This window comes from Eulemur rufifrons, chromosome 3 (assembly GCF_041146395.1).
Source record: "Eulemur rufifrons isolate Redbay chromosome 3, OSU_ERuf_1, whole genome shotgun sequence".
NCBI lineage: Eukaryota > Metazoa > Chordata > Mammalia > Primates > Lemuridae > Eulemur > Eulemur rufifrons.
The window spans coordinates 90,753,319-90,765,724 of NC_090985.1; the positions used below are offsets into that span (position 1 = coordinate 90,753,319).

The following is a 12,406-nucleotide window of genomic DNA, read 5'->3' on the forward strand; positions in this document are numbered from 1 at the left end:
TTCCTTAGCTTATTCTATGCTGTGTTAAATAATAGAATTATGAATTTTAGACTCTGTATAAAATAGCCAAGTTTCTATTAAAAATGTTTTCAGAAGCTTTTAATTATTTGTAAAATTCAATTGACATTTCATGTCATTCTGTCATTTATGAATTTTTAAGGGCTTTCACAATAATCTCATGTAGTTGTCTAGTCCTACTATTGGTAACATTTGATGTCCCATTGTACCTCATTTTTTTTTTGAGAGAAGATTTTGGTTTTTGTGTTTTTTAAGAACAATACAATGATAATAATAAGTTAAAGCTCCAAAATCACTGGAAATGTAGTTGGAAAATATATTAAAATGTTAACACAAGTAAAAACATATAATGAGGTTTTTGGTATTTGCAGATATTGCTGATGTTGCAAATTTTCAGTTCATAAAGTCTCCTAGTATGAGTGGACTTAGTTTTCAAAAATGCCAAATATATTGAAACACACTTTTCTGAACCACAAAATGTTCCCGTGAATATTGAACATAGTTAACCTACATCCTTAATGTGGACTTTTTGCAAATCATAATAACCACAACAAATTCTGAAGCTCTTGCTAGTAAGATGGCATCTAGTGTCTGATATTTCACATTCTAAATAAATCTAACTATAAGCATATTGGAATGGGAGAGCAATGTTGACCTAATTCATGAGAAAAAAGTGACAAAGGTTAAGAAAAGACTGAAAAAGAAAATTAACTAAATTAATTACAAAAACCATATGATAGGACTTAATTATTAGAACTCAATCCTAAACCTACAAATATTCTGTTAGTCAATTGATTCATAGTTATAAAAATGCACAATAAAACAGATCAATTTAAAAATCACAGCAAAAGCTTAGTGATTGAAGTGCATTCAGGATCTCTCACACGTGGTACTATTGATGCTACTTCTGAAGTTTCAAAGATAAAATTACCAGGCTAAGTAAACTTCAACTGTCAATTCCTACCTTTTAAACAGTAACAGGGGTTATTATTCTTGTGCTTTCTGTGTTCCTGGTCCTGTACTAAGTGCTTTGCATAGATCATGGCATTCAGTCATCACACTAAAACCGAGGTAGAGAGGTAATCATTTAATCACCTATTTAGTGTCAGAGTTAGGATTTGAAATCTGACAGTTTGACTCCGGAGCTGGAATGCTTAAGTGCTACATGATAGGCTATGTTTTAAAAGATCTTAAGAAAAGGACTACAGGTTAATTGCAAGTTAATCCTTCACCAGTTTAGCAATTTGTCAAATGCCCAATTCACCAAATTACCAGTTTAACAAAAATTATTTTATGGATATATGTTCTATAACTTGGAATATTTTAGAAAATGACAGTATCTTTTGCATTTTGCAATTAATGTGGCATTCATGATATGAACATCATGAGTCATTTATTTGTTTTACCAATATTATAGAGTTTCTTCCAATACGTTTGTATTAGAAGTTTCTTCTAATAAATTTGTATTTGTTGAGAACAAAGAATATTTGTATATTGAATTTTGGATTGTATAAGATGTAAACTATATACGTTGATGTGCACTTGAGACGGAAGTCTGATCATAAACATCAAGGAAAAGAGATCTCTAGTGGTACAAATACATCTACAGGAATTTAACTAGGAAGGATTAGGACAACCTATGGCCTAAGAGACTAGCTATCCTCCCTGCCTTATTTTTGAAGTGGGTTATTTTATTTATAATTCAAAAATTTACAAGCAAAAATTTAAAAAAGAGATAAGACTCTCCATTCTTAACAAATACCCTTTAGTTGTTATGGAGCTTGCCTACATGCTCACATATCCAGATAGATGAGATATATTTGCAGTAAAGACAATTTCTCAAAGTAGGGGAAAAAAATTACTGTGCATAATCTCGCTCTCCTCTGTTTCCTGCTTTGCTTATTTTCAGTGTATATATATTTCAATCCTAATTCACATAGACAAGGCCTTAATGAAGAAAAAAGAATGTCTATGTGTTCTATGTGGTTTCCTAAATATTTCCTAGTTTTACAAGGATATTTCAGCAGTTTTTAATTGACATGAACTTTGGAAGTCTTCCAGTCTATTTCTTCTCCATTGAGCAGTTAGTTTATAATATGAATTATTTTTACTTTCTGAGCTTGCCTATTTTCCAACTAGGAGAAAGGCCATTCATTCATTTATTCATTCTTTCACATATGAATCAATCTGTTACAATATTATGCACAATATGCTAGACTTATAATAAAAAAATAGGGTAAGTTTCTTGCTTACTCATTTTTGTAGCATTTTATGGAGTTTAGTATTCATGTCCAGAAGAATTTTAAGAGCAACCTATGATCCCTACATTTTAATGGCAAGAAAAACAGAGTGAATGGGGAAAAAAAAGACACTAACTGATCAATCATTTGTCAAGCACTTACTCTGTGTTAAGCCATGGTAAGCAAGTCACATACATTATATAATTCTTAAAAATGATCTATGGCTCAGGTTTTTCCAAATGAGATAACTGTGGCATAAAGAAAGCAAATAAATGTCCCAAGGCTTCACAGCTGATAATTGGTGGAGAGGGATTTAAATCTGGTACCAAATGAATCAAAACTTAACAGTCATAACTTCATATTGAGCACTAGCTCAGATGAGATTTATGATGGCATAGTAGGGAAATGTTCCTATATAACAATTCAAATTAAAACAAGTTTTTGTTCTTTGCACATGAGCATTTGCATAGAAGTCCAAATGACTAAATTGTAGACCTAGCAAATTTATTTGGCATTTTTCTAATTTTTAAAGGCAGTTTTGAGTTAATTTCAATTCTAAAGTTAATCTTATTTCAAAAAATTTTAAATAAATCTGTTAATTTATCTGCCTTTAAATTAATTTAAATATGCCTGATTACATGATCAGCCATGAAATAATAAAGATTTAAATAGTCCTGGGGCACAATCTTATTTTGGAATTCATAAGCAAATTTTAAAATATTTAAACTAGGAGTAAACAGACAGGAAACAAATGATTCTGTAACAATGCTTTATAATTGTTAAATATGATTTCACAGCTTCATATTTTCTATAGCCAAAGAAGCACAAAAGGTACACTCAAACTCCAAGACTGAATTTGGTATCCCCTAATATATATACTCTACCTTGTACCTTAGCTAAAATAAATTTTAATCAGTAAAGAAATACAACATGGCAAAGTTGCTTTTGTATTCAAAAATAAATATAGAGATAGTAAATTGTACCTTATCAGTGGTGATTATACCTGGATGGGAATTATTGCTCTTTCATTCTGTGATTTGGTTGAATTCTTCTAATACTCTGTGCTGAGAGCCCTCCTCAATAATAGTGACAGAAGCCCACAACATTACATTTCTTAGAAAGAAGTCTTGAGGAGTAACGCAGCTAACGGTAGGAGCAGGTAGCTCAACATATACTATTTTATCATGTCATTCCTCAACTGAGTTTAGACTGAGATAAGCGAGGCAGTAAGGCCCTTTTCTCTTGCTGAGCTATAGTGGACATATTCTGAGATAAGAAATCACTGTCTAGTCCATCTTGTAAAATAATTTCATTCAGTAACATTTAATTGAATTATTGTTTTTTTAATCAAGTATTCCCCAAAGGTCTGTACATATAGGGAAAGAACTAGAACACAGCAATGGGTAGCATATCCCTGCATTCCAGGAGTACACAGTTTGTTCAATGCGGTGAGACAGGAAGGGAAGCAATAAAGACAACAGGGAAGAGTGCTTGGGTAGAAGTTACCAGGATCTATGGCAGCAGAAAGGAGGAGGCATTGCCTCTGGCATGGGGTGGCTGGGTAAAGCTTTTATTTTTTTTTATTATATTTTTTTTAAAAATTTTTAAATTTCAAAATATGGATCAGTTTATGGTGGAAAATGCAAGATGGTGGATGAGAAACACCTCCAGCCAGAGTGTCTCTGTAAGAAGGAAAGTGTTTAGATGAAAGTGAAAAAAAAACAAAAAAACAGGCAGACAAACATAGATCAGATGAGGGTTGGAAGGAAGGGTGCCTGAAACTACAGGAGACTCCACAGGAAGAGGTTGCAGAACAAAAATGGAAGGAGAAAAGCATCAGCAGGGTCTAAATCCTGAGAGTCTTGGAGACCAGCAACAAGGGTAGGTGGAGTGGTTAAATTTCCCATTCCTTGCATCTTGGACTGCTGGTGGACTCCTGAGCTGCTGGGGAGACCTGCCAACACCAGACCAGAGATGGCTGCCACTGGTGAGTGGAGAGCCTCTTGCAGAGAGGGCAGTGGGCCCCCAGTTCCCTCACGACACATCCGGCCCCACAGACCAGAGCCAATTGGCAGGCACCATATTGCTTCATTCTCCCCTTCCCCTCCCCTACTTGTAGCTGCTGAGAGAGACAATTTAGCCACCACCTGGAGGCATCCACATTGAATGGGACCTTTTCTTTTGGGGCCCTGTAACTGACTGAGGGGTACTCGGATTATGAGCTCCCTACCCGCCAGCCCTCCCTGGTGCCGCTTGCCTGGTGACTCCAGCAGAGCAGGGCAAACCCCGAGACAGAGAGACGTTGATATAGCTTGGAAACCCTGTGGGTGACTTGAGACCAGCATTCTTCTCCCTGGCAGGGTCACAGATTTATCTCCATGGTGTAAATATACCACATTTTGTAAACCACTTATGAATTGATGGGCCCTTGTGTTGATTCCACATGTTTACAATTGTGAATTGTGCTGCAATAAACATTTTAATGCAGGTGTCTTCTTGATAAAATGACTTCTTCCCCTTTGGTTAGATACCCAGTAGTGGGATTGCTGGATCGAATGGTAGGTCTAGTTTTAGTTCTTTGAGAAATCTCCATACTGTTTTCCATAGAGGTTGCACTAATCTGCAGTCCCACCAACAGTGTATAAAAACTCCTTTCTCTCTACATCCATATTAGCATCCATTGTTTTTGGACTTTTTCATAAAAGCCATTCTGACTGGGGTAAGACGATATCTTATTGTGGTTTTCACTTGCATGTCCCTGATGATTAGTGACGTTGAGCATTTTTTCATGTGTTTGTTGGCCATTTGTCTATATTCTTTGGAAAAACTTCTGTTCATATGTTTTGCCCACATTTTAACAGGGTTGTTTGTTTTTCTCTTGCTGATTTGTTTGAGTTCTTTGTAGATTCTGTGCCCTTTACCAGACGTATGGTTTACAAATATTTTCTATTTGCTCTGTTTATTATTTCCTCAGCTGTGCAGAAGCTTTTTAATGTAATTAGCTACTATTTATTTATATCTATTGTTGCCATTATTGCCTGTGGGGTCTTAATCATAAATTCTTTGCCTAGGGTGATATCTAGTAGAATTTTTTCTACATTTTCTTCTAGAATTCTTATGGTTTTAGTCCTTACATATAAGTCTTTTATCCATCTTGAGTTATTTTTTGTGAGGGTGAGAGATAGGGGTCCTGTTTTATTCTTTTGCATGTGGCTATCCAATTTTATGAGCATCATTTATTAAATAGGATTTTTTTCCCCCAGTGTATGTTGTTGTTTGCTTTTTCTAACATCAGGTGGGTGTATGTAGATTGTTTTATATCTGGGTTCTGTGTTTTGTTCCATTGGTCTATGTCACTATTTTTGTGCCAATACCATGCTGTTTTGGTTACTACAGCCTTGTAGTATAGTTTTAAGTCTGGTAATGTAATATGATGCCTCCAGATTTGTTCTTTTTGCGTAAGATTGGATTGGTTATTTCGGCTCTTTTCTGATTCCATACAAATGTAGGATTAATTTTTTGAGATCTGTAAGATGTGATGTTAGTATTTTGATGAGGATTGCATTGAATCTGTAAATCACTTTTGGTAGTATAGATATTTTAACAATGGTGATTCTGCTGTTCCATAAGCATGATAGGTTTTCTATTTGTTTGTGTCATCTGTGATTTTTCCCCTAGTGTTTTCTAGTCCTCCTTGTAGAGATCTTTCACCTCCTCTATTAAGTATATTCCTTGGTATTCTATTTTCTTTGTAACTGTTGTGAATGGTATTGAGTCTTTGATTTGATTTTAAGCTTTACTGTTATTGGTGTATAGAAATGCCACTGATTTGTTTACATTGATTTTGTAGCCTGAGACTTTGCTGAATTTATTTATCAATTCCAGGAGACTCTTAGTGGAGTCTTTGGAGTTTTCTACATACAAGATCATATAATAAGCAAAAAGCGATAGTTCGACCTCCTCTTTCCTGATTTGGATGCCCTTTATTTCTTTATCTTGCTTGATTGCTCTGGCTAGGACTTCCAGCACTATGTTGAATGGAGTGATGACAGTGGGCACCCTTGTCTTGTTCAAGTTCTTAGTGGGAATACTCTCACTTAGAAGTGAGAGCTAACCTATAGCTATGCATGGTCACGGAAAGTGATATATGGACATTGGATATTCAGAAAAGGAGGATATGAGGGGGGGGTGAAGGCTGAAAAATTACCTATTGTGTATAATGTACACTATTTGAGGGATGGGTACACTAAAAGCCCAGACTTCACCACTATCCAATATGTATATGTAGCAAAACTGCACTTGTGCCCCCTAAATCTATTGAAATTTTAAAAATCAGAGACAATGTAGTTGAAGGATTATTAAGAGTTTTCTGAGAGGATGAGGAGATTAGGGCATTCTAGACAGAAGGTGTACTCTGTGCAAACTGAGAGGCAAAGGCAACACGGTCTTTGGAAAATACAAATCATTTTCCATGAGGCAATAGCAAGGAAGGCAAGAGGGGAGTTTAGAAAGTACAGGAGAGGGAAATAAAGGATCGGTTTTATATACTTTGATTTACACTGTAAGGAGTTTGGAAATTTGCCTATAGACATTGGAGAGTGTGTTCCTCATGGTCCTTTACATAAACCATTTCTATAAAAATGATTAATTCTTAAAATTCAGCTGTGGTGAACCCTGTTTGTTGTCATAAATGGCAGTGACTTACTATGTGTGCTTTTACAAAACTAGACTGTGAGCGCTGTTAAATTGTTGTGGTGGATAGACGCATTTTATTAACCTCTGTGGGAGCACTTGTGAGCACTTAGCACATACCTTGTGCTCCAAAATGTTTGTTAGTTTGAAATTAATTAACTTTAATTAGCATATATTGGTAATTATTTCAGCCAATAAAGGAAACCAATGCTAAAAAATAGCAGAAGTGATTCTCTTGCAATTAAGAAGCTCTTTCCCGGCTCCGTGAAAAGTCAGTATGACTTTCTGCTCCAGGACTACTTTCACAGCCATGTAAAAGTTGGTGCCTCTTGAGGCACACCTTGGTAAATGTGACTGTGTCACTTTTCATTTTCAGTTTTTTCCATACCAGAATTGATTCCAGACCACCAATTGTAGCTTCAAACAAAAGTAATTCATGAAAACAACTTAAAAATAAATGCCTGTTGTGTGACCAAAAAAAAAAGTGGTATTAAGCACCTTCCCAGAAAACAACATGATATTCCTATAAAAAGCACTCTTTGTGAACAGATTTCCTATACTCATGGATTAATGATTCTCCAGGCATTTTTCTCAAATAGACAATTTATACCCATGTTAGAATAAGAGGTAATCTGGAATTTCACAAAAGTCAATGATATTCTATGATTGGCTGACAGATAGGCCAAGATCATTTCCAAAATGAAAACTTATACTGACCATGGTAACATCTCCTCTGGAATCTGATGGTGGAGACAAGGCACAGTTCACGCCAGAGCAGCTTCTTGAACCTAACGATAATGGCAGTGAGGCCAACACACGTCCAGCTATGCTGCTTACAGCCTGTTCCTTGGGCAGGTCACCTAACCTTTCTAACCACTCTCCTCGTCTGTGAAATTAGGGAAGCTAACACATACCTTGTAAGATATTTGCAAAGTATCTTACCCAAATAACATGTTTGGTGTGGAGGGGAGGGCTTTCCTGCCAAATCACTGATTCCGTTTTCTTCTCTTCCTGGGAGAAGATCTTGCATAAGATAGCAAATACAATGATAGAGATTTGGTTGTCATAACCCGTGCAATGAGGGAATCAAGATGAGCAAAAACATGGAATGTTTGTGCTGTGAATTTTTTTTTTTTTTTTTTTTTTGGAGATCCTGAAAGAACTGAAACTGCCTTCCTCTATACACAGAAGGGAGAAGGGAGAAAGGGAAGCAGAGGAAAATGTACCAGAGAGGTGACAACAGCTTTATCATGGGTGAACTCTGAACTGGTAGGGCCTAGATGGAAAGAACAATAAATGAATATACATTGAGTACCACTAAATATTTTATGGTCACAAAGAGCTCTTTGCCTAGTAGGGGAGACATAAATATGAAGAAATTATAAATCATGCTCAAGAAACAGAGGCAAGGGAAGCAGGAGCAGTTAGCCATTAAAGTGCATGGGAGTGGGTGTGCATGACGGACTGAGAAAATGTTGCCAGAGGTGGGGCACAGGCACCACACAAGGCTACCAGAACAAGGGGCTTGAGAGTTAGGGAGAGGCAGAAAGTACGTGACCCTGAAGTGCACAGACTGTCTGCCCTCTCAGGTCTCTGCTCCTGGCTCATGCCCTCCCCAGGCCCCAGCCCACTGCCAGTCTCATTCCTCTTTCCTGCCATTTCCCCACCCCCAGAGAGCCTGGCCCCTGCGCCTCTCTCTCCTTACATAATGAGCTTCTGGAGAGCAGGGACTCTGAAATTTGAATTCTTTCCTATTTATCCAACCTTAGCACCATATAGTAGGTCCTCAGTAAATGCTAAAGAGTGAATGGGAACTACTGCTATAGTCCTCCTACTGTGTGCCCTGTGGTACTTCCTGGCAAGAACCTGCTTCACCCCCTTCTTCACTGCTGGACTCACTCTCATACTGCAGATCTCCCCTTCCAGTCACTTCTGCAGGGTGCCCTACCCCGCTGCCCTGGTAGGGTCAGACTCCCCATTAGTCATCTCGTGGCGCATGTGCTCCTTTGTATCACTTATCACAGTTGCATTTTAACATTTATGTGGACAATTATTTGACAAAGGCGCCTATCTCCCCTCAGTAGACTGTAAGGTAAGCACCCAGGAAGGCAGAGAATGTGCTGTATTTGCTCCCCAGCGTAGTCCACACTTAACGCCAAATGCACAGTAGAAACTCAATAAATATCTTTTGAATTAATAAATAAATGAAAAAAGGAAGAAAGGAAGTTAGGGAAAAAAGAAGGGAGGAGGGGAAAGAGGGAGGAAGAGAGAAGGAAAGGAGGAAGGAAGTAAGAAAGGAAGGGAGAGGGGAAGGAGGAAGGAAGGAAAAGAGAGAAGGGAAGGAAGAAAAAAAAAAAAACAAAGGATTGTGAGACATGAGCTTGGGCAGAGGCATCAGGAAAGGATATTCTTAGATCTTATCCTGCTAAGGAGCCAGTGAGGGTTTTAAGCCAGTGATTTAGGAAAAGCACAAAGAACACTTAGGAAGGGAGAAAGGCTGAGAGTAAGCAGGAGAGTCCATATATGGGAGAGAGAAGGCACATCTTTCAACCAAGGCAGTACTTGTACGAACAGCACGTAGGGCTAATACTGATATTTAGTGCATAAAAGCAGTAGGACCGGATAATGTCACTAACATGTCTACCTACAGCTTCATTCTACAGAAGCCATCTATGATTTCACAGACATCTGGCATTTTGTGCCTCAGCAGAACACCAACATCGTACGATAGAAAGTCTGTGGCGAGTACAAGTGCTCTATATTCACAGTAACAAACTGGAACATATTTAGAATCCGGTAATAGTTTGATCTTGTGCATGATATCAAAGCATCTATCTGCAAGTCCAACTCCATGAAACGTCCTCTGGGAGATTACACAGTGGCTCAGGAAAGGCTATCTTTAGGAGAAGAAGAGTAAATCAGAAATCGTTTACTCAGCAAACAGAGCAACATCTAATGCTCCGGGGCCATTTGAGTACAGAGTCTGGTTTGGAGGCCAGTTACCTACACCTCTGTGACATGATGAAAGATATCAAAAAGCCAATTGTGGGACTCAAAATAGAGAATTGGTGCATCTATGGAAAAATTTATAACTTTATTCTTTTCCACAGATGTGAATAAATTAAATCAAAATTGAAAGATGAGATGTCTAAGTCTATGGTTTTCTTCTAGTAAGGCAGTGTCACCGCATTGCAAGGAAGTATGCAGTCATTCTACTGAATGCTGTACATTTAATCAGCCTCCATGAGTATTTTAGAATATGTTACTTATATTTCTAATTACTTATATATGTTTGTAATTTCTCACAACCTTCTTACATGTGTAGCCTACAATCCTGCCCTCTTTTTACAGAAAAGACAACTAATTACTGTGAATAACTTCCATTAGATTGTGGATCAAAGCCTATACCTCATTAAATTGTCCTGCAATGGAGTGTGAGCTCACCGTGTTTGGCATAGCTTGGAGAGTTGATTTATGCTTCATATTTACCATGACAAAATGGAGAAAAATTCAGTAACGTACAGAATGAAATACATTAGGAGTGTGCACTAAATATCCATCAGTACATGCATTTGTAATGACCTAAGTCAATTAAAATTAAATTATATTATTGTCTCCAGTGGTTAAACAATTATTAGATAGATTGGCTTTTTAGGGTTAGTGACAAATGTCCTTGAAAGTTAATGATAGATTAATACATTGATACATGGATCATTAATGCACATTGTAACTTATCATAATATCAACATCATAACCAGACCTCCTGCTCTGTCCAAGCCCTATTTTAAATTTCCTTGTGAACCTTGAAATCAGTTACACTGTGACTCACACTATGTCATCTCACACCATGGGCATGTTGCTTTGCTCTCACTGTAAAACATTCATTTTGTTTTCTTTTAACAGAGTTGAATATCTGAGGGCTAGAATAGCAATACCATATCATATCAGAGGGGGGCACTTAAATTGTTTTATTCATATTCTTTTAGTAATTTTGCAGTGTTTATGTGAAGAGACAGGATAAAAATAAGACTTACCACCATGATGTAGCGAGGTCTGTACTGAATGGTTCCAAACAAACCCAATATGACAACTATTATATGTAGAAAATTTCCAAGAATAGGCGCCCATTGGAAACCAAGGAAGTCAAAGATCTGCCTCTCTAATGCTGAGAGCTACAACAAAGCAAAAGAAAGTTCATTAGAATTTAATCCAAGCATCATCATACCATTTTAATCTTTATTTCATGGCTGGAAAAAACTGAATATTCAATGTCAATCACACTTTCAGACACCATTATCATTAGAATTTTGATACTTCATGTACTATCCTATGCAACTTCTCCCAGAAAATATACTAAGATAACTTTGAGTATTATAACTTCAATTATAAATAGATTTTTAACCTATCTGGAGAATTAGAGATATACTTCTTGAATCATTTTCTACAGTAGAAAATCCAGATAGATATTTTGTGACTTAAATTCATTATTTTTAATAAAAAGATTGGCTTAGTATAACATACTTGGAATAAAAAATAATAACTTCAGGCTTGCAATACTAAAACTAGTATCATTTTGCACAATGAACAAAACCCCAAAACTCCTACACATCCCTACTTTCCTGTGTGAAATATTCATTAGCCAAATCTGTTTTGTTTTTTTTACTTTCATCAGACTGCTAGTTTTTATAATTACTAACCACCTTTCCAAAATGAAGCTTATTTCTTTACTTTGGGCTCAAAACCATGATGTATAATAAAGCTAGAATTAAATAGTCCCTTTGAACCAGATTTATTGAGATCATATACATACATGAAAATTCATCTTAGATTAAGTAAAATCTTTTTTTGAATACCCAAACAGAAATTATGGGCCATAACTATTTCAGACATGCCACAGTTTATTATGGTTGCATTATAAACATCACATTTTTTAAACAATTCTAAAATGTATCAAGATACACACTTAACCATTTAAGATGAAACAGACGCGTTTCATATGGTCCAGTGAATACCAAAAAATGTCATTATCACATACAAATGGTATTTCTTGTATTCTGTATTGAAAAATATTACAATTCCAACTGCTGTATTTGGACACTAATCTTTATACATTTCAGGCTTTTTCTTAGACTTACATTTATAAAATACTAATTCTAATAAAACGATCCAGTGTCTAGCCATAGTGATGGCACTAGAAACTGCAGCTTTGAAATGAAGATGGCACCCTAGGTATTTTTCTAGTTATGTGGCAGGTGTATGCCTGACTAGCTTTAATTTCCTTGGACATAAAGAAATGTCCTCCATGCAGTAAGCTGAATTTACCTTGGTTAATATTTGCCTTCAGCAGGCTGTTCAGGAAAAGAGAAAAGACCTAATGCCTACAGACAACCACACCAGATCCACATTCATTTCAGACGTGTGTCCTGATCGTGAAGTGATGTGTCACCATCTCCTAC

At 36.6% G+C, this 12,406-nt stretch overlaps 1 protein-coding gene across 1 annotated transcript in view; it reads right to left on the minus strand.

Annotated features, from left to right (window-relative positions):
• The window catches only part of NKAIN3 (sodium/potassium transporting ATPase interacting 3), a 313,544-nt gene extending 302,300 nt beyond the window's left edge, over positions 1-11,244 (minus strand). The window contains exons 1-2 of the mRNA XM_069465618.1: positions 11,176-11,244; positions 10,985-11,122 (exon numbers count right to left, since the gene is read on the minus strand). Of these exons, the coding sequence (XP_069321719.1) occupies positions 10,985-11,122; positions 11,176-11,244 (207 nt within the window). The remainder of the gene's footprint in view (positions 1-10,984; positions 11,123-11,175) is intronic.
• Positions 11,245-12,406: the final 1,162 nt, after the last annotated feature.